The sequence below is a fragment of the Argentina silus genome (genome assembly GCF_951799395.1).
Source record: "Argentina silus genome assembly, chromosome: 5".
NCBI lineage: Eukaryota > Metazoa > Chordata > Actinopteri > Argentiniformes > Argentinidae > Argentina > Argentina silus.
The window spans coordinates 17,554,322-17,576,443 of NC_139659.1; the positions used below are offsets into that span (position 1 = coordinate 17,554,322).

Genomic DNA, 22,122 nt, shown 5'->3' on the forward strand with positions numbered 1-22,122 from the left:
GTTAAACAACCCAACATAGTTACCCAACACAATTATTTGGAGGCTCTCAGGTTTTCTGTTTGATGTAGACCGCCTAGTGGGTGAGCTGAGCTGATGTTTGCCACACACACACACACACACACACACACACACACACACACACACACACACACACACACACACGCATGCATACACACACACACACACACACACACACACACACACACACACACACACACAGGTATTAAACATGCCCATGTGTTTCCAGTCTGGGGCCTTACAGGCCACATGATACACACTTCCTGACTCCCAACAGGAAAACCAGGCTGTAAACCACCCTCATTAGCCTGCTGACCTGCTTTCTTTCCTTGTGTGTGTGTGTGTGTGTGTGTGTGTGTGTGTGTGTGTGTGTGTGTGTGTGTGTGTGTGTGTGTGTGTGTGTGTGTGTGTGTGTGTGTGTGTGTGTGTGTGTGTGTGTGTGTTGTTTTGGCAGGGGGGACTCCCCTGTGGTGGTCAGCGCAGCAGCCAATAAGGAGCAGGCCACCCAGCGTTCCACTGATGTCATAGCAACCAGCCCAGACGCAGAGGACCTGTTTGAGGACTTCTGACAGATGCTCTTCTGACACCGTCCTCTATGCTCCTTCTATCACTCTGTCCTCCATCACCGTCTCCACTGTCACACTACCAAGGGGTCAACTTTTTTTTTTTTTTAAGATATGTAATATTTTTACACTGTATCTTCTAGGTCAGTGCTTTCTACAGGGTGTGCAAGATTTAGTTCCAGCCCAGCACTAGCACACATGATTCTACTAATCATCTAATCACCCGAACCCTGAATGAGATGTGTTGGTGCAGGGCAAGAGCAAAAGCCTGCCACTCTGACTCTCCAGGAGCATGAGTCAGTGACACTGATCTAGGGATTATTTTAACAGCCAGGGAAACATTTTCCCTGACAATTAATAATGTTGTTTTTTAGACATGATTTTTATCAAGTGCATATTAAGTGTGTAAGCCAAATAAACTGTTTTTTAAACATATTTGTGTATGTCTTCTTGATTGTTATTCTAAATGACTGTCAGCATGAAGCCCAGTATCAGTCAGGACTGTAACAGAATAGTATTTTAACCCAGACCAACACAGTCTGACAGACAGTGGTGTCCTCTTCCCCACAAATGGATGCTCACATTATAGCCTGTGTGACAAGGCTTACGTTTGTGTCACAGGCTTCGTTTGCTTGTCTTTACATCATCGTTGGCCAGCTTTACAGTTGTTTGCTTGAATGTCTTTACAAAATAGTCAACCCAGGTGGTGTGCCTCAAACTATGTATTACCAATGGCCTCAAGCACTGTTGGAGTTGGTTTGCGCTTTGGAATGGGTTAAATGCGGGTACCGCGGGTTCCCATCCAACATCATTATCGCAGCACAAACGTCTGGACGCGCTCTGATTGTGAGATGTTTTATGGCAGATATCGGTCTTGTCCGCTGCATTAATAGATTATTCCTGTAGTCATCAATTGCAAATACATTGCATATCACAATAACCTACTGCATATAGCTACATTTTTCCAGAGGTGGATTTGTTAATAATCCCCAATTGTTGGTGTGTTGGATGAGTGTACGCAACATTGTGCCAAACGGATAACAGCAAGGCTGCACTTACGTGTATGGAATCGGCTTCTGTAGATTTAATCAGCGCAAGGGCAGTATAGCGCGCGCTTCTGAAGAGGTGGATGGAATTGGGTCGGTCTCTCTCTCTCTCTGTGTGTGTGTGTGTGTGTGTGTGTGTGTGTGTGTGTGTGTGTGTGTTTGTTTTAGGATTCTGGGCGGTATCAACTTTTGGGGTGTTGGACATGTGTGCCCCTCCTCTTGCTAATGACGGGATAATAGTGAGTGTGAAGTGGATTTGAACTTGCAGCCGAGGCCGAGTACAGCAGCAGGATACTAGCTGATATCTTACAGACTGCGGTCTGAGGAAAGCTCCACTGCTGGAACAACTGTTTTACTCCGGATCTAAGACTGGGACCTGGAGAGTAGTCTGACTTGGTGGATCTGGACTCTCAGACTTGCGAGGTATTGTTGAAATGTATTTTTACTATTTTGACTATTAGCCTACAGTTTTAGCAATTAAGTTGTATTATGGCTTTTGTTATTAGGTTGCTATACTGCTACTATACTGTATCTATGAAGTGTCACTATAGTGAATAGCTACTTGACTGAATAATTCATTAAGAACATGGGTAGTATATCACTTAATTTGCCTAATTGACATGATTTACATAAAGAGCTTTAACCAGTGACTTGGACATGCCATAATGTATTTGAAGTAATATAGGTTACATAGATGTCCGATCGTTTTTTTTTTTTTTTAATTTTTTTTTTTTTTATCGCTTAACTCTGTCCCCTCCGGCATTGAGAGAGAGGCTTTGCGGGGGTCAGGAATGTTCCCACCCTGATAAAGGATCTGGTCCGCTTCATTGAGGCCTCACACCAGGGGCTAGTATCTTTTATGGTCAGGCCATTAGATCCATTGCCAGCTGATCAGTTGATAACGTTTATCATCACAGCTGGGCGCACACTATCAGCCGTGCAGTGACGCGCCCGGCGAGCTTAAAGCGTGCACTTTGTGTATGTGTGTGTGTGTGTGTGTGTGAGTGTGTGTGTGTGAGAGAGAGAGAGAGAGAGAGTGAGAGTGTGTGTGTGTGTGTGTGTGTGTGTGTGTGTGTGTGTGAGAGAGAGAGAGAGAGAGAGAGAGACGTATACCAAGCAACTCAGAATACTCTACAGCATGGTTTTTATTGTACCTTATCTTTAACTATGTTTTTGAGAAAACTGTGATCATTCAAGGGGAGTTTGAACAGTTTGAAATTGCATTTGCATATCATGGAAACGCTAGTTTCAGTATTCCAAACTCTCATTGGATCTCTCATTGCATCTATTAGAAATATTAAGGTAAAGATGGCCAACTGTGCTCCCATTATTATTATTTTATTATTTTAACTCTTTTTTGCACATGCAAATTGAGCCCAGGGTTCTCTAGAGGACCCAAACTTGTAACGCTCTCTAGTGTTATCCTTGGATATTCTAGGCATTATATACCCTTGCTAGCCTACTTGTGTGTGTGTGTGTGTGTGTGTGTGTGTGTGTGTGTGTGTGTGTGTGTGTGTGTGTGTGTGTGTGTGTGTGTGTGTGTGTGTGTGTGTGTGTGTGTGTGTGTGTGTGTGTGTGTGTCCGTGTGCTTGTGCGAAATGAGATATTGTATGCACAAGAATTCCCCTCCTTCAGAATGAATCTTGAATGATATCGTCATACTTTGATATTATTAAATTTGAATATGATAGCCTTGATGATAAGTTCTGTGTGTTTTATCATTTGTTTCACAGATCATTTGGAGATGATGTTAAACATCAGGCACGTGCTGTGGCTGGTTTGTTTGGGCACTGGGTTTGCTGAACAAGGTGAGTCTTGCTGGACAATTATGGTTTCTCTCTCTCTATCACACACACACACACACACACACACACACACACACACACACACACACACACACACACACACTCTGGATCACTGTCTGAGAAACTGGAAACTGATCATTAGTTTTACACAGGAAGCAGAGAGAAACATTTTCAGCTCCATTCATTACCTCCACACACATGCTTTCACTAACCTTTATCTGAACACACACACACACACACACACACACACACACACACACACACACACACACATGCTTTCAATCACAGGCATCTGGGGTATAGTTAATCATATACTATAAGTCATTCATTCTCTAAACCCATCCATGCTGTGTGTTCCGTGCCATTTGGTGGTATTCAGGTATTGACCTATATTGAAATCAACTCATTTATTGAGTTCACCCCATCCCTTCCCTCCATCCCTGTGACCATGACAAAGTCTTTTGGCGGTCAAATATTGTATATTCTGTGCTATTTACCAAAGGTTAACATTTTCAAAATAAAAAAAGAGTATGAATGTAGTTTTTCTGAGTGTGCTTACTTTAATGACATTGACACAGTTCCTTCTGTGTTCCCAGACCCAACATGGAGGATGAAGGTGGAGAAGAGCTCTCCCGCTCATGGTTCCATGTCTGGGAACGTGGTGCTGCCATGCCATTTCTCCATCGTCACAACATCCTCCAACACCCCCCCACACACACCTACACACACTCCCGCTGACACACCTCCCTCCCCCACACGCACCCCTCACACCCCTAGCCCTGAGGACCAGCTCAGGATCAAGTGGACCAAGCTGGAGGAAGATGGGGAGAGGGTGGTGCTGGTAGCCCAGGGAGGAGTGATCAAGATTGGGCATGAGTACAGGGGCAGGGTCTCTGTCCCCAGCAACTCCCAGGCAGTAGGGAATGCCTCCCTCATAATAGTCCAGCTAAGGGCCAGCGATGCTGGGCTCTACCGCTGCGAGGTCATGCATGGGATGGAGGATACACAGGATACAGTCAGCCTCAATGTCAGCGGTGAGGGAAACACACGCATGCGTACACACACACACGCACGCACGCACACACGCACACGCACGCACACACACACGCACGCACACACACACACACACACACACACACACACATACACACACACACACACACACACACTCACACTTAATTCTCTCTGTTAGCTCTATAACCCACCCTTTAAAACTCTGTCTGTAACTTCAATCACTGTTGCCTCTGTATTGTCCTTCCTGTGAGTATACTGAACCAAACTGACCTCCATGAGGTATTGTCATCAGCCGCAGCCTGAATTCTGAAATGAAGTGTGCTAATAGAATGTTACTTGTTTGATCCACCCCACACTACACAGACATGCATGCTATACTTGTTAGGGAGACTTTAGCTGCTGTCTGTGACGGTGGTCGTGCTGTTAGGTGTCATCAGCACCACCTCCAGCCTCCTTACCTCTGATTGGTTGGAGAGTCAGGCTGTGCCTCGTCTATGGGACTCTGACCGAGCCTCTGCTAATGCCATCAGTGGCACAGTGTTGTGAAGCATGACCGTCATATATCCCCTGAGAGCCATAAGATCTGTCTAGCTGGGTACGTTGACTGATGTTCTCCTGTGTACCCCATCTACCTGGCAGTTGGGGTGGGCTTCTCTGCTCGCAGAAGACCCCCAGGTACTCGCTTAGATCACAGCGGCCCATCAGCTCGCAGCTCTATCCTGCTTGTCCAGAGAGACCCATTGAGACTCTGACCTTGGGGCAACTGATGTTCCACTTGATGATGTAACACACTTTAGTGAGTGTTATGAGCTGATGACTCCTAGATAAAGAGCGAAGTACATACAGTATGTGAGGAAACTGTTCTTATCGTTTCATTCAGTTCACTTCCACTGGGCTCCCAATGCAGATACAGTAGAGTAAACGTGAGATTATTATTATTATTTTTTTTTTAATGTTTGTAATCTTAATTTCTCTCGATTTCTCTTCCAGTACAGCTTGAGCTCATCTCAGTTCCAAAAAACTGCTGTAGTCAGGGAGTTTTCATTGCCCTGCGTGGTTCACGCGGGGAAATGGCTGGAGTACAGTGTGTGATTGTGGCTGGCTATCATTAGACAACAGAGACCTCTAATACTGCACATTTACACAGATTCCACATTAGTGGTGAATAACAGCCTTTGTTCACTTGCTCACACACAAAGACAGGCTTATGAGTGACTTGTAACCCACCCATTTTCCTGCCCATCCGTCTATTCAGATATCTCATGTGACTGCCAGAAGTTCAGAGTTGAGAAAAGATAAACACTCATATCAGGTTGACTAATAAGGGGTTTCATGGTAACTATAAGGGGTTTCATAGTAGAAGACAAACAGCCTCAGAGAGCTTCAGGATGGCAGCTAAACTACCTAACCGTTCTGTCTTCTTCTCTACCTCCTTTGCATAATTGCCGACTGTGCTCATGTTACATGGTTGTTTCAGCTTCCTAACTTGAATGAAGTTACTGTTTCCTCCTCCTCTTGTTAACAGTTTGAATTTCCACTTAGTTACCTCTGCTTGCTCTTGGGAGGGTTTAGGCTTTAGGAGATGCCGCGAAACACTTTGTGGTAAATACTGATCTGTAAAAAGGACTATTCAAATCAAATGTGATGGATTGACTGACTGATTATTGATTGTCTCCCTTCTCCAGGTGTGGTGTTCCACTACCGGGCAGGTAGCAGCCGCTACACTCTGACCTTTGATGACGCTGTAGCTGCGTGTCGCTCTGCTGGGGCCAGCATCTCTACAGTGGAGCAGCTGAACTCTGCCTTCGAGGACGGACTTAACCAGTGTGACGCCGGCTGGCTCGCTGACCAATCCGTCAGGTGTGTGTGTGTGTGTGTGTGTACGTGTGTGTGTGTGTGTACGTGTGTGTGTGTACGTGTGTGTGTGTGTGTGTGTGTGTGTGTACGTGTGTGTTTGTGTGTGTTTGTGTGTTCAATGTGGCTCCTGCTGGCCTGGCCAACCAGATTTGTCAGATGTGTATATATCGTCATGCAAACTAACAATCTGTTCATTCAGTTCCACAGAACAGGGGGTTTTCATGTTCTTTCTCTTCCCTGTAGGTACCCAATCACACAGCCTCGTCCTGGTTGCTCAGGTGACAAGGAAAGCAGGCCAGGGGTTAGGACGTATGGGATCCGGGACCCTAAAGAGAAATATGATGTGTACTGCTATGTGGACAAACTAAACGGTATGCTTGTCTTTATGACACTTTTTTGGGGGGATTAAAATGGGAGTTCACCAATGACTAGGTCCTTACATACTACATAATGTTTCATTCAAGTATTGTAATGCTAGTCTAAATCTCCCTCTAGGCGAGGTGTTCTACGCTCCTATCCGCTATAAGCTGACGTTGCGTCAGGCGCGGCGTGAGTGTGAGAGAGGCGGGGCGGTGTTGGCATCCCCGGGGCATCTGTATGCGGCCTGGCGAGGCGGTCTGGACCGGTGTGACTACGGCTGGCTGTCAGATGGCAGCGTCCGTTACCCCATCTCCACCCCCCGCCCTCAGTGTGGAGGTGGTCTCCTAGGGGTCAGGACTCTGTACAGAAACGCCGACCAGACTGGCTACCCCAGTCCTATTAACAGACATGGGGCTTTCTGCTTCAAAGGTAAGACACGGCTTTCTGTTTCAAAGGTAGGACATTATGTTGTAATAGTACAGTACTACTGCAGTAATACTGCTGCTCCAACATGACTCCATAGGCACACAGTGAAGCCCCTGGGTGAAACCCACCCTTTCTTCTGATTGGTTGATGCAGACAGGACTGGGGCAGACCTTTTCCAGTGTCATCATATTTCCTTGCTTTTTCTGTTCCTCTCCTCTCGTCTCCTCCTCTCCTGAGTCTCTTCTGCTTCCATTCCAGACTTGGCAGGATCTCTCAGATTCATGCAGCTTTTCTTTCTCCCAGGCTCTGTGAGTTATGATCCATATGTGTATGAACTTTGACCCAGTTTTCACTTCCCGCTAAGGGTTGACACACCCCTGCCTTGGGGGACAGCTCACTTCTCTGTAGAGAAAGAGAGAGGTAGAGGGAAAGAGAGAGAGAAAAGGGGGGGGGGGGTGGTATGAGGGGGAAAGGGAGGAACTTTAAATTGGTGTTACATGAAAGTAGCACTTCCATATAGAGCTGTTACAGCGATGTTGTCTTGGCAACATCTGTGTTTGCACAGTGAGCATCGTCACATCTGGAGGGACAACGGCCCCCACCCTTCCTCTTCGTGCCTTGTGGCAGTCTGCAACATCACAGCTTCTCTGAAGTCAGAGTTTCCTAAACACTGGATCAACATGTCTGCTGTTCCTGCACGGTCAAGAACATGGGTCGACTTGTTGACTTGGTGTTTCACAAGAACTAGGGGGGAATGGAGCTGGGGAATGGGTCACACAGCACACTCCAGTGTGGGAAACACGGATGCGAGTGACCAACCAGACAAGTGGTAAAGATAGTGGTGCTGTGAGAGGGAGGAGAACGAGTTTAGCAGAAAACAACCCATAACAGCAGAAGAATAAACTCCCTCTCTCTCCTGTTTATGGAGCGGTGTGGTTTTATGAGGGGAAAACCCGACTCAGGCTCAGATACACAGATACAACAGAGAGAAGCAGGACAGGTCCCTAATGCACCACAGCTGGACCCTGCCCAGGGAGAGAGAGAGAGAGAGAGAGAGAGAGAGAGAGAGAGAGAGAGAGAGAGAGAGAGAGAGAGAGAGAGAGAGAGAGAGAGGGAGGGGGATGGAGGAAGGAAGGAAAGGAGGGAGGGGTAGGGTCACAGGTCTAACTAGGCCAAAAGCATCATCATCATTTGAATAGATTTGTACACCTACAGCCCTCTTTTTCCAGGGGACCAGTTCGCCATGCTTGTGAGGCGGTTCGTCCATTTCAGTGAATATGAAACTGAAGACCAGATGATGTGATGCATTACACACTGTAATACTGTACAGCACCTCTGGCAGTGTGTAGGCGATGTATACTGCTCTCAGAGTCTGCTCATGTAAGTGGCATGGCTTCGGTACAGTATAGGGACAGACTACAGCCCAGCCAGACACACTCGCCAAACACATGACATCATACCTGGGTTGGGCTGTTTTGTGCTGGGTTGGCTCCTGCTGTAAGAATGGTCCCCTCTACAGTGTGAATGACTCTAGCTACTCCCCTGAGTGTCTCTGCTCAGAGTCTGGAGCCATGCTCGCAAGCTATACGTGCCTCTGCTCACACTTGGAGAGAGGGAGAGAGGGGCCCCTCCATCCACACGTACCTCAGCCAAAAAGAAGGGAGTGGAAGGGCCTAGATGGAATATACATTAAAGAATTATGTCAGTAAAATGTTAAGTGTTTCAGCTAGCTGCAATCTCCCATGAGACAAACTCAGCAACTAGCCCTTTACAAAGGAGCATTGTGTGTGTGTGTGCGTGCGCGTGCACGTGCGCACAGCCAAACATTATTTTTTGTCTGAAGGTAGATATTTGATAGTTTTATAAGGGGTCGCAGAGCTTGGTGTCGACATGCCACTTCTCTCACACAGCCATGTCCAGCTCTATCCTGCCTGGGTCTCAGTGTTAACATGCCACTCATGGGAGGGCTGTGTTTTAGTGCAGGTCTCTGTGTAGTATGCTCATTTTCCCTCATTTTCTCATTTTGTGTATGTGTGTGTGCGTGTGTGTGTGTGTGTCTGCATGTGCGTGTGGGTTTGCATGTGCGCGTGCGTGTGCGCGTGCGTGCGTGCATTATTGCTTGCAAGATGTGTGTGTGCCAGAGAATCTCCCCAGGGAAGTAGATGGTTTGGGAGTTGGCCTAAAACAGTTTTAACATTGTTTGGACATCTATATCTATAAATAAGACTCCTGGCAGAGTGCAGGTCTGCTCTGACTGTGATTATTCTGACACCTCTGGCAATTCAGCTTCCAGGACTGACAATGGTTTATTCTTGACTGTCTGACTTCACTTTTCAAAAATCTGAAGTTGTTGGATTGCCTTTTACAGCCTGCTGTGAGCTAACACCATCCTGACCACACTATGTTTAGCAATGACTATTATGATTATATTACTGCTGTTTGGAACAGCAGTGACTGGTCCTAAAACTGTTCACTTGGTTCTTCATACATTACTGTGTCACTTGATGGTCATTTAAGGTAACATTTGATTTCTGACATATTATGTATTGTCTTTCCCCCTGCTAAATATTTCTCCTCTCCTCTACAGCTAAGAAGCCCGACCCCACCACTATTGGACCGGCAACGACCGCACAGGCTCAAACAGCAACAGACAAACCTCACACACACACAGACAGAGCTCTCACACACACATACAGACCTCACACACACACAGACGGAGCTCTCACACACACATACAGACCTCACACACACACAGATAGACCTCCCACACACACAGCTACAGTCACACCACATCATACAGCTACAGACAGTCACACTTCTCCCCACACAGCGACAGACAAAACCAAAGACTCTCCCTACCCCCCAGCCACCTCATTCCCCGATTACGATATAGGTGACTTTGACAAAGGCCTAACCCAAGTAGAGTCAGTCCCCAGGGGAGACAGTCTGTTCCCCCTGCAGTTCTCTGCCCTCCCCACCACCCGTTCTCAACCCCCACACCTAGACATCCACCAAGCGAGCAGTGGGAGCGGTGAGGGGAGCAGCAGTGGTGGAGAGGGATCCAGTGAGGGTGAGGAGGGGGGAGTAGTGACCCCCACACAACCGGGGGTGCAAGGCTTTACACCGAGGCCAGGGCAGGAGGGTTATCCAGGGTCAGTCATCCCAGAGGCAAGCCTCCCAGACAGGGCCAGAGACCCAGGACAGCAGCCTGCTGTGGTGTACAAAGAGGATGGCACAGGATCCGAAGTGTCTGCTAGAACTTCGATCGACCACCAACCCGGCGCCACAGACTCGTATGACGTTGACCAGTCAGTGGCCATCCCTGAACAGCCCACCCAACCATCTTTCCACCTCCTCATTGTCAACGTGAATGAAGTGAACCAATCCGGTAAGAGAATACTGCTGGGAGACGATTTTATCGTTTGATTTGATTGTAATCTAAGCTTCTGAATGTCTTAATGTAAGGTCAGCATCTGGTTCTGTCTGTTGAACCTCTATTGCATCTCCAGACAGACATCTACTGTAGTGGTGCAGAATGGTGTGGTGGACCTTGAGTTTAGCATGGAAACGCAGCAGACAGTAACCACTGTTAAGGCAGGCTTCTGCTGGACAGCTGTGTCCTGGACTGACCTCCCTAGTCACAACATGCTGTATAGTACATCTCCATACTGGATCCATATTTCCATCTTTCCAGTCATGAATATGATAAAAAACTAGTTTCTAGCTCTTGTGGAGTCTTTGGATTAATGATGAAGAGTCATGGAAGCAAAGGTTTTAAGGTCATAATCTTCTATCAGCCCCCACCCCCCCCCCCCCTCACACACACACACACACACACACACACACACACACACACACAACACAACACAACACACAACACAGCAACATGCACAGGGAGATCAGAGCACAGGGTGAACTGTAGTTCTATAAGAGCTTTATGAGTGTTCTACTGGAGGTTTTCCATGACGACAGCTCTTTATGTGTTCTACAGTACTGTATGTGCTACGAGAGTTATACGTGCCCTCTAGTTCAACACTATGTTCTATGTGTGTTCCACAGTAGGTTCTGTGAGAGTTCTCTGAGCGCGGTCAGTAAGCTTGGCCCGGTTTGTGAGTGTTGTATCTGTGAGAACCGTTCAGTATCACGACGCCGTCATTCAGCTGCGTTCTGTGTGTTGTGCGTTACAGCAGTCAGTGCCTTCAGGAACACATGGCCCAACCACACAAGACTCTGCCATGATGTCCTCTCATTGTTTGTTGTCGTCTTTGTATAAAGACATTGTTTTATCATTATCATGGGCATGCCATTTACGAGCAAGCTGACAGGACCACTATACATGCAAAAGCCGATCTGCAGAACCAGATGTGGAAACGTATGAAGTCATTTTTCAGCATCTTTGCTCTGCTTGGCCAGGCAGCCATTTTTCCAAGAGGAGCATATTGCAAACGGATCACCGTGTTTCAGATGGGGATCAACACAGCACAGTCAAAGACAGCTGTGTTGGCTGAAGACAGGATTCGATTCCTTCTTTTAGACGTCCCTTTATCTGTCTTTCCCTCTCTCTCTCTCTCTCTCTCTCTCTCTCTCTCTCTCTCTCTCTCTATTTCTCTCTCTCTCTCTCTCTCTCTCTCTCTCTCTCTTTATCTGTCTAGTTGTCAACCACCCACTTACACACACACATACATCAAGCTGTGTCTGTTTATTATGGTTTGATGGAGTGATTACTACTCTCCCCGTGTAAGCAGGCGTCTCTCCAGCACAGAACTCGGAGTAGAGAGTGGGAAACAGAGACCAGGCTTTCTCAATCACCTTAACTGTCCCTCTGCTAGGGAGAGAGAGAGAGAGAGAAAAGAGGAGTAGTTTGTAAATTGCTGGCGTGAACTTAATTGTTTCTATGGATACTGACTCTGTACTACTCAGTGGGCTTAGCTTTGCATTATGATCACTCTAGCGCTCATAAACTCTTACTCACTGCAGCTGGCAACATTAATGTTGTAATGCCTTGTGTGTGTGTGTGTGTGTGTGTGTGTGTGTGTGTGTGTGTGTGTGTGAGTATGTGTGTGTCACAGGCTTCAGTGACATGCACACAAACACACACAAATGACCCTCAGGTCAAATGGCAAAACCTCTTTTAGATCAATCAGCGATGTTATTACTCTCAACTAATTACTCTCCCTTGCTCCCCCCCTTTCCCATCTGTGCTCACCCGGACTCCCCCATCTCTGCCCCCACCACACCCCCTCTCTAGATTAGGTTACTGTGTGTGTGTGTGTGTGTGTGTGTGTGTGTGTGTGTGTGTGTGTGTGGTGTGTGTATGTGTATGTGTGGGTGTGTGTGCGGCATATTGAATCTCATAGGTAATATTTCATAACACAACTCGGACCTCAGTTCCTCAGTGGCTTACAGCCCCACTGTTTCTATGCAGTTTGAGGAAATTGAAACATGTTAATATTGAGTGATGGTCAAATCCTGACGTTTCACATACTGTACATCTGATTCAGGGCCACAAAGGGACATGGTTGGAGCCATATGAATGGTCTGGCCTCTGACACACACACACACACACACACACACACACACACACACACACACACACACACACACACACACACACACACACACACACACACACACAAACACACACACAAACACACACACACACACACACACACACTCATTCAGCATGAGAGTAAAACTCTTTATTGCACAAAACTACCATCCATCCAGTCACGGTGTGTGTGCTTTTATTCGTCCCAAGAGAGGCTACTAACCTCAGGTTTAGCGCGTAGGTCCAAATGTATTTCAACTTTTAGCACCCGTTCCCCACAATATAGGTTCCATGTGTTCTATAAAGAAGTAATGAAGACACACAAACCTGCATTGTTCCAGTCAGGCCTCTGGCAGTGACAGACCCAGCCCAGAACCAACACAGAGAACCGACAATTCACATGACTATAACACATAAAAGGATACCAACTGCCTATTCCAGCCTTGGTTAGGCATTCTTACTGATTCTCATCTATGACATCGTAAAGGGCTTCTGCTGCTTCAGTCTCTATATATATCGGTTCTCCATTGATTTAGGAAATGGTTGCTTGAAACAGAGAAAGAATCCATGGGTAATGAGGTTCCATTTTCTTGCCAGGCAGTCACAGACACTCAAACATGTCTCTGTGTTGTGTTTCCAGTGGATGACATCCTGAAGATCCTGGGCCAGCCCCTAGGTGTAGAAGACGCCCGGTTCTCCCTCATACATCCCAGTGAGCACATCCAGGGCAGTGGGGACACTGACCCCCTCCTGGCCCCTCCCATCACGTTCCCTTCGACGCTCAGCTTCATCAACGGGAAACACCAGGTCAGAGGTCATGATAATGACAAGTATGTTCAGTACGAGGGAGGCCCATATGCAAAATTCAAACCCAGGGATGCTTGACATAAAACAACATGATGTTATTCATTCATGCATTCATGCATTCATTCAATCATTCATTCATCCATCCATCCAGGTGACCTTGGAGCCTCAGCACCCAGATGTGGAGCAAGAGTCGAGAGGGGACATGTTTGAGACGGCCACACCTGACAAGCTGGGAGTACTGGGAAGAGAGGAGGAGACCACTCCCTATGACTATGTCATAGAGATCCCCACAGAGAGCAGGGAGTCTGCCGATACAGACACAGATGAGACACGGCATAAGGATCAGACAGGAGGGAAGGCAGAGAGCCACACACAGACAGCCCCTCCTGACCTACACACATCCCCAGTCTCATCCCCAGCCACTGCCACCTCCCCAGTACATGGTCTCTCCCCCTACGAGGACATGGAGGGGTCGGCAGGCCATACCACTGATAGGGGGGAGACACAGGAGGGGTCTGCGGACGACGCCCATCCCACCCCAGCCTCAGGCAGACAATCAGGGGAGGTGACGGACGAGACAGAGATCGGGGGGACGGACCTCACAACACAATCTCCATCTCAGACACACTCTACTGCTCACACCGATGACACACGCGCCAGGGACATGCAAACTCCTGCACACACACAGACCGACGCACACACTCCCACACAACCAGAGGCAGGAGACTTTGAGGGGTCCGCATCAGCAGAGGAGGAGGGCTCAGCACAGGAGGCGTACACCCCCGAGGTACCCAAACTCACTAGACCTCTACCCTCCTCTCACACCACTCCTCACCTTCCCCTGGGCTTCGTGGCCACCGAGGCTCCCCTGGTGGGTCCTGGCGTGGAGGGGGTGACAGAGGCTGGTCCTAGCCCAGCTCAGCCCTCTGAAGAGAGGGACAGCTCTGGGGAGCAGAAGGGTTCATCTGTCCAGACCCCCGATGGCCGAGGTGACCAGACGCCTGGAGCCAAGATCACCGTTACTGTCAAACCTGCCGTGGTAGCAGTGACTGGACGAGACCAGAGCACACACTCTCACGCCACACCTCGAAAAGAACACACCACACACGCCACTCACATCGCCACTCGTGAGAGGGATCAAGACACACACGCTAAGGATCATTCCGTTACACAGGGTAAGACCCACCCTCCTGGCCACCCCACACGCATGGGTCGCATAGTCGACCCAACACACTCCACACACTCCCCACACCCCACTGACCCGACTACACTCTATGAAGTCCCATTCACCCGCGCCATCCCTGATTGGGCTTTGAGCCCTGACACCGATGACACGTTGCTGCCTGAGGAGGAGGTTGTGGATTATGATGAGGTGATCAATCCTCTCCTGGAGGCCGGCCCCCCTGAGTCTGAAGGACCCCAGACCACAGTGCAGCCAGAGACAGGCACTGACGCGACCTACTATGTGGAGGCCCAAACTGTGAATATCGCAGGTATGTGTTTCCCAGATGCCAGAGTGACACATTGTTATTCCAACCGATGCTTAGCCCTGGCTGAATGGTTCATAACTCTGCACTGAATCATATGCAGAGTGAAGGAGCCTTGTTTGGCTCCTATTGACCTATGACCATGATGTCATTCTTTCACATGTGTCTTAGGTCTGTTTCCCTGCACAGTAAGTGTATGTCTGAATGGAGCCTCCTGTTATCTGAAAGGGACAACCAGCATCTGTGTGTGTGCACCTGGATACACAGGAGAGCACTGCGAGACAGGTACACACACACACACACACACACACACACACACACACACATTGATGACTCTCTTCTTAATTTCTGTATAATAATGATATTATTATAACAATCCTGTGTGTGTGTGTGTGTGTGTGTGTGTGTGTGTAGATATTGACGAGTGCCAGTCTAACCCATGTCATAACGGGGCCACCTGTATGGACGGGGTTAACTCCTTCATCTGTGTGTGTCTGCCCAGCTACTCAGGACAACTCTGTGAGCAAGGTAAGCATCACACTCACCACACGAGGCTCGCTTGTCAGCCTTCCACCGCTTTAAAAGCCAAACGCCTGTACAAGTGAGACAAGCATTTTGCAGAGAGAATGCCGAGGCCTTAGTCACTGACTTTGTCTGTAAGGAGGATAAATGGTAAGAATGGTAAGAGTTGTTTGCCAGAAGATGCATTATGTTCCCCGGCTCAGTAAAACCATTGTCCAGTAGGGTGCCTATAGCTACATGTATGAGTCATGTGTCTGCTGCTCGGCTATCCCCTAGCACAGGGCGTTGGCTACACATCCGATTAGTTCCAGCTCCATATCCAGTGGTTCTGCTATTACTCAGCAACTAACCCAGGTCACACAGACACGTGCAGACATACACACACATACACAGTACACACGTGCATACACCCAATAACATGGGTGCATACACACACACTCTTACTGTATGTGCACAGACACAGACACACACATATACATATACATATATTCACACCTCCAAAGAGACAGCTGTTTTCTCATGCTTGTTTGCCAGAGGAGAGACAGAGAGAGAGAGAGAAAGCAAAAAGTAGTCCTTTATTTTATTAGAAAGCTTTTGCAGCTGTAGAGAATTGGATCAATGCTGCCTCTACTAAGCACTGACACGGACCAAATCAAAACCTTTTCTTTTTTTTTTCTTCTTCTTCTTCTTTATCAGCGACACAAAGCTGTGTTGAGACTGGGCTGATTTGTCTCACTCTGGGATAGATTAATGCATGAGCACTCAGATTCATATACAGTATTCAGTACATAGAGTATTCATTTAGACCGGACAGCTTCAAAGGAAAGGTCTGCAATGCCAACGGGGAGTTTAATCTAAACTTGGAAACATTGGGGACGAAAATGTCATTAAGCAGCACTTATCCATGATGATGGGTACGCAGTTTATGCTGTAGAAAACCCTAATTTGCCCAGATATGATTCTGAACTCACTGATACAACCCATCCATTGTTAACCAAACTAACTACGCTGAGCTACAGGCTCTTTCTATCATGCTATTGTCTATCCAATATTGGCGTGTGTGTGTGTGTGTGTGTGTGTGTATGTGTTTGGCCATGACACAAGGGGAACTTGTGAGGGTTCCAAAACAGCCTAATGAAGCCCAACTGTGATCTGGATTACTGAGCTCATTCAGTGAGCCTGGGCCTTTCTTCTCTAAGGCAGCTGTGCCTCTGTCTTTGTTTGTCTGGCCCCTAGCTCTCTGGCCATCTATAATGAAGTCAGATAAGTCATTATTATTATTGAACAACAGAGCACTGTAGTCTATCTGCAGTGTGCCCCTTTGAGGAGAGGAGTGGTTTGGGGTTTTACAACCATAAATAATCTCTATCTCTCTCTCTCACTCTTTCTCTCACACTTTCTCTCTCTCTCTCTCTCTCTCTCTCTCTCTCTCTCTCTCTCTCTCTCTCTCTCTCTCTCTCCAGACACTGAGGTGTGTGAGTATGGTTGGCAGAAGTTCCAGTCTCACTGTTATAAGTACGTCACCCACCGCCGTACTTGGGACACGGCTGAGAGGGAGTGTCGTCTCCATGGCGCCCACCTGGTCAGCGTCCTGTCACAGGAGGAGCAGATGTTCGTAAACCGTAAGTCACCACTGTGGAAGAACTGGGCTAGTTTACAGTGCCTGCATCCAATCAAACTGTTTGCCTTGTGTTTTGCAACATTTAGCTCAGCTCAGCAGGCTGTTGGTAAAACGATACCTAGTTTATAGGGGATGGCGTGGGGTGTGTGTGTGTGTGTGTGTGTGTGTGTGTGTGTGTGTGTGTGTGTGTGTGTGTGTGTGTGTGTGTGCGTGCTCGCTCGCTCTGTGCTGGTTTTAAGTTCAGGAGATTTGTTTAAGAGATGGACTCAAGCCATACCCCATGGCTGCTTACCGAGGTTCTGCTTCATACACACACACACACACACACACACACACACACACACACACACACACACACACACACACAGACAAAAGGGGTTGGCAGGATTTTGCCACTCAGGAAGTGCCTCCTCATTGTTGGAAGAATGATTCCTTCAGCTAAACATGGTCATGTGTTTTCTTGCTGGAGATGATGATCTCAATAGATGCAGATACTCAGGTTGGTCTGTGTTTGATCCCCCAGGTCTGGGCCATGACTACCAGTGGATCGGCCTCAATGATAAGATGTTCGAGAGAGACTTCCGCTGGACCGACAGCAGTCCCATGGTAAGAGACAGATAGACAGACAGACAAGACAGACAAGACAGACAAGACAGATAAGATTCAAATCTAGCTTCAGTAGCTGCACCCTTTCCCCAATGTGTCCAGTAGTCTTCCTACCCGAGTCCTCTGACATTTCAAAGTATGATTCTGATTCTGATATGATTCAGTGTTTACTAGAGTAACATACGCCCAGACGACGTTGCTCCAACATTACTCACCATACTCTACCACATCTGGACACACACATTCTCTTAGTGTTGTATTGTTGTTGTTGGATGACGACAGGCTCCTATTTAGGGGTCAGCCCAATTATCCTCAATGGTAAGGTAAAAGATCATGACACACACACACACACACACACACACACACACACACACACACACACACACACACACACATTGTGTTTCTCTAGGGAATGTCCAGCTGTTTTCTCTGTATGACGTGTGAGCAGAGTTATGTAGTAGGGACAGGGCCACAAAGAGAGAGAGACCAGCCGATACCGCTGGAAAAACTGTTGTTTTAATGTTGTTATCGCTCAGCACAGCAAGACGCTCTGTGAGCATGTCTGGGTGTGTGTGTGTGTGTGTGAGTGTGTGTGTGAGTGTGTGTGTGAGTGTGAGTGTGAGTGTGAGTGTGAGTGTGAGTGTGTGTGTGTGTGTGTGTGTGTGTGTGTGTGTGTGTGTGTGTGTGTGTGTGAGTGTGAGTGTGAGTGTGAGTGTGAGTGTGAGTGTGAGTGTGAGTGTGAGTGAGTGTGTGTGTGTGTGTGTGTGTGTGAGAGAGAGAGAGAGAGAGAGAGAGAGAAAAACAGAACCCATGAAAAAAGTCAGAAAGAAGTCCTACTTTTATGCTGTCTTAGTGGGCTGATTCTTGCAGAGGGGCACTGGATCATTGAGATGGAGTCTCGGTGCCCCTTTGTGGCCTGTCTGTGTATCACACCTCAGCACCATTCTGTCACTGTTCAGATTTCCACTCAGGTTTTTTCCTCTGGTGGTTAAACAGATGTTTTACATTTGACATTTTACCAGGGTTCCCATCATAGCGCAGTTGTGATGAATGGGATCTGTTACACAATCATCTCCAGTGTTCTAACTAGCAGGCCAGATAGTTACAGTGCAGCCCAGATTTAGTCTCGATGATTCTACATCTCAGGGCCTCTTCTCTTCTGGTTTCACTTCACTGAAATCATTATGCTACTCTTCAGTTTCCTACAAATGATCATTTTAAGTGGGGCAGACTTTATTGAAGTCTATATTTGTCATCCTCTAAAAGGTGAAACCTTTGTTTGTTTTTCCTGCAGCAATATGAGCACTGGAGGCCCAACCAGCCAGACAGTTTCTTCCAGTCTGGAGAAGACTGTGTGGTGATGATCTGGCACGAGGGAGGACAGTGGAACGACGTACCCTGCAACTACCACCTTACCTTCACCTGCAAGAAGGGCACTGGTACATACACACATACTGTATACACACACTTACACACACACACACACACACACACACACACACACACATATAACTCTTATAACAAACCTTCTCCCTCTCCTCTCCCAGTCGCATGCGGCCAGCCCCCGGTAGTTAAGGATGCACGTGTGTTTGGTTCTATGAAGCCTCGTTATGAGATCAACTCCCTGGTTCGTTACCACTGCAAACAAGGCTACATCCAAAGACATGCTCCCACAATCCGCTGCCGTGACAACGGCTACTGGGACAACCCCAAGATTACTTGCATGACCCGTGAGTACCGCCTACGATCACTGGTCCCATAATAATAATAATAACTGCCTTGTCGGTAGATTGTTGAAGATTCTGAATGCATTCACACCCTATTCACATGTCATTCACTCTCCTTTTGTGTTTCAGCTGCAACCTACCACAAGTCTTCTGCTTACAAGAACCACAACGTTCACCACAACCATAACTACAAGAACCAGGATCAAAACAACAGTCAAAACCAACTGGACCATGAGGACCAGAGATTCAACGATCATCAGAACCAGAATAACCTTGAGAGAGAGAAGAGGCATCACCAGTCCCAGTCCGGGCAGGAACATGGAGACCACAGAGTTGAACACTGATCTGTGGTCAGCCCTGAGGAGCCTAGCTCAGCTCACGAGACCCCAGGCTCACTCAGCTAGGACCAGAGCCATGGATACACATGCTGTAGATACATATACTGTAGTATATCTGTGGCTCTGACTTGGGACCAGTGAGCTGTTTCACAAGGCAATGAGTTAGCAAGCTAGCTTTGATAAACACTCTGAAATCACTCTATGTTCTGGTGTATACCTAAAGCTAATGTTAAATATTGGTTAGCAAGATCACTGAGACAGTTACACCGTGGCCCAAACCCTAACCCTTCAATTGGAGCAGATCATTTAGGGAGGTTAGCTGGCTAACTTGTTGATCATGCACTGTGAAATTCACCTCCAGAACAGTCGTCATCTGTCAACACACAAACCCCTGAGTGTCCCTTTAACAGAATCAGAGCCCCCTTTTAGAGCAGCAGAGCCAAACACTAGTTGAGCTGCAAGTGCTACATACTGTCTTTATTTCTATGGTGCTTCATTGATCAATGCTATTGATTGGCCAGGAAGTCCTCTCATCTGGACTACTAAATGAGATTCGGTCGATAATGCAGCCCTCAAGGACCAGCTCATATATAAGGGACACATCTCAATTTAGTGCCTTCTGATTGTTTGGTAGGAAAATTAATCCAACACAAAAGGACAGATACAATTGGCTTGCTACCAAAATATTTGACTGTGTGTTGGTGACTATGCAATTAATCCAGTGTTTGTTTGTTTTTGTTTTTATGAAAGAGCCCATAGATTATCTATCTAGATATGTATAGATATAAGATTATTGCTATTGTATACAGGGTCAGAAGGAGGAGCATGCATGTAAATCCGTGTAAATATTACAAATTTGTTTTGTAATGATTGCTGCTCATACAAGTAGTATGTGATCATTGGTCCATAGTTTTATTACAGACATACAGACATTCATGGCCTGAGAGTCAGAGTCTTCCTTGGTTTTACACAATAGAACAGAGAGATATATGGAGAAAATGACAAGAGAGACTGCGTATTATTAGGTTTGGGAGCATGGATGAGGGGGTTTGGGAAGTCTAGGTGATAATAGTACTATACATACAAAAAGCGAACAACAATTCATCACCTGCAATGCTCATTCATTGTATACAAAAGCACTCTACAGATCTTCACCTTAAGCAATGTTTTTTAAAAAGGGAGTGGGTTTTATATGTTTAACCAATTTAATACATTGTTGTTTGTTACACATATGTTTGCAATGATGAAGAGGGAAAGGTAGAGTGTAATGACTGTCAGGTGTGTGTTGTGGCTAGGGACATTACACATAGGATATAGGATAGAAGTTATATATGAAGCCATATCGGTTTAATTTATTGTATACGTTATAACTATGAATGGACTGTGATATTGAAAGGTCATTAGAACCTAAGTGATTCTGATAACGATGACTTATTCGCTGTTTACAGATATCTGCCTTGTTGTACCTTGCAGAGAACATGTACCTTATCATATGTTGCCTTTGTGTGTTGTATGTTGCACATAATATCTGTTTAGCAAAGTAATCCAGATGTATTTGTTCATGTGCTGTGCTTTGGCCTGGTTCGTGCTTGAGAATCACCCCAACTACTCTTGACCAAACACACTTTGAGAAACGCTCAAAGACACTTGAACAATGATCTTTATTGCAACTTTATTCCAGAGGGCAGTACAGTAGTTCTTGACTGGTTTTATTGTCCCACCCCAGATGTTCTCAACTTTCATCTGTTCTGTTAACTCTTTGCCTGTGTGTTTGTGTGTTTGTGTGTTTGTGTGTTTGTGTGTGTGTGTGTGTGTGTGTGTGTGCGTGCGTGCGTGCGTGCGTGCGTGTTTCTACCCCAGAAGGTGATGGGGATACTGTATCTGCTGTGGCAAGGGAATGTGATTTGTCTGAGGAGACATTATTTTTTAATATTTTGCTTATCTGTTGATGTTGTGTGTCGCCAAAGAATCTCACTAATACCGTACCTATACACCATCTGCTCCCTGTCAACTTCTGCTGTCTGTGCAATAAAGATAAATATGATAACAGATATTATCCACTGTGCATCATTACACTCACACATCATTATCATGTGGTCCTCTGTGGCTCAGTTGGTAGAGCATGGCACTAACAACGCTTAGGTTGTGGGTTTGATTCCTGCTGGGACCATGTATACTGAAGTGTATGCACTCACTGCAATGTAAATCACTTTTGATAAAAGCGTCAGCTAAATGGCATATATATATATTATATTATCATTATATGATATGCAGAAGTCCACTCAAATGTACTCACCGAAAAATGTGGCAACTTTTTTCCATTCTTTTTTTTTTCTCCAATAGAATTATTGAGCACTTCAGATATCACTGTCGTGTG

General features: G+C 46.7%; 2 protein-coding genes across 3 annotated transcripts in view; both read left to right on the forward strand.

Annotated features, from left to right (window-relative positions):
• Positions 1-989, forward strand: part of xrcc4 (X-ray repair complementing defective repair in Chinese hamster cells 4) — a 17,882-nt gene extending 16,893 nt beyond the window's left edge. For both annotated transcript variants that reach the window (XM_083669655.1, XM_083669656.1), the window contains exon 8: positions 473-989. In XM_083669655.1, the coding sequence (XP_083525781.1) occupies positions 473-587 (115 nt within the window). In that variant the 3' untranslated portion in view covers positions 588-989. The remainder of the gene's footprint in view (positions 1-472) is intronic.
• A 2,385-nt stretch (positions 990-3,374) lies between these two features.
• Positions 3,375-21,765, forward strand: vcanb (versican b; the record flags this gene model as incomplete). Its single annotated transcript, XM_083670770.1, has 15 exons — positions 3,375-3,435; positions 4,029-4,466; positions 6,132-6,306; positions 6,547-6,674; positions 6,799-7,092; positions 10,094-10,477; positions 13,278-13,444; positions 13,596-14,937; positions 15,103-15,216; positions 15,346-15,459; positions 16,917-17,075; positions 17,598-17,680; positions 18,975-19,119; positions 19,228-19,410; positions 19,537-21,765. 15 exons carry the CDS (start codon positions 3,375-3,377, stop codon positions 19,749-19,751), a joined length of 4,002 nt encoding a protein of 1,333 aa, XP_083526896.1. The 3' UTR covers positions 19,752-21,765.
• Positions 21,766-22,122: the final 357 nt, after the last annotated feature.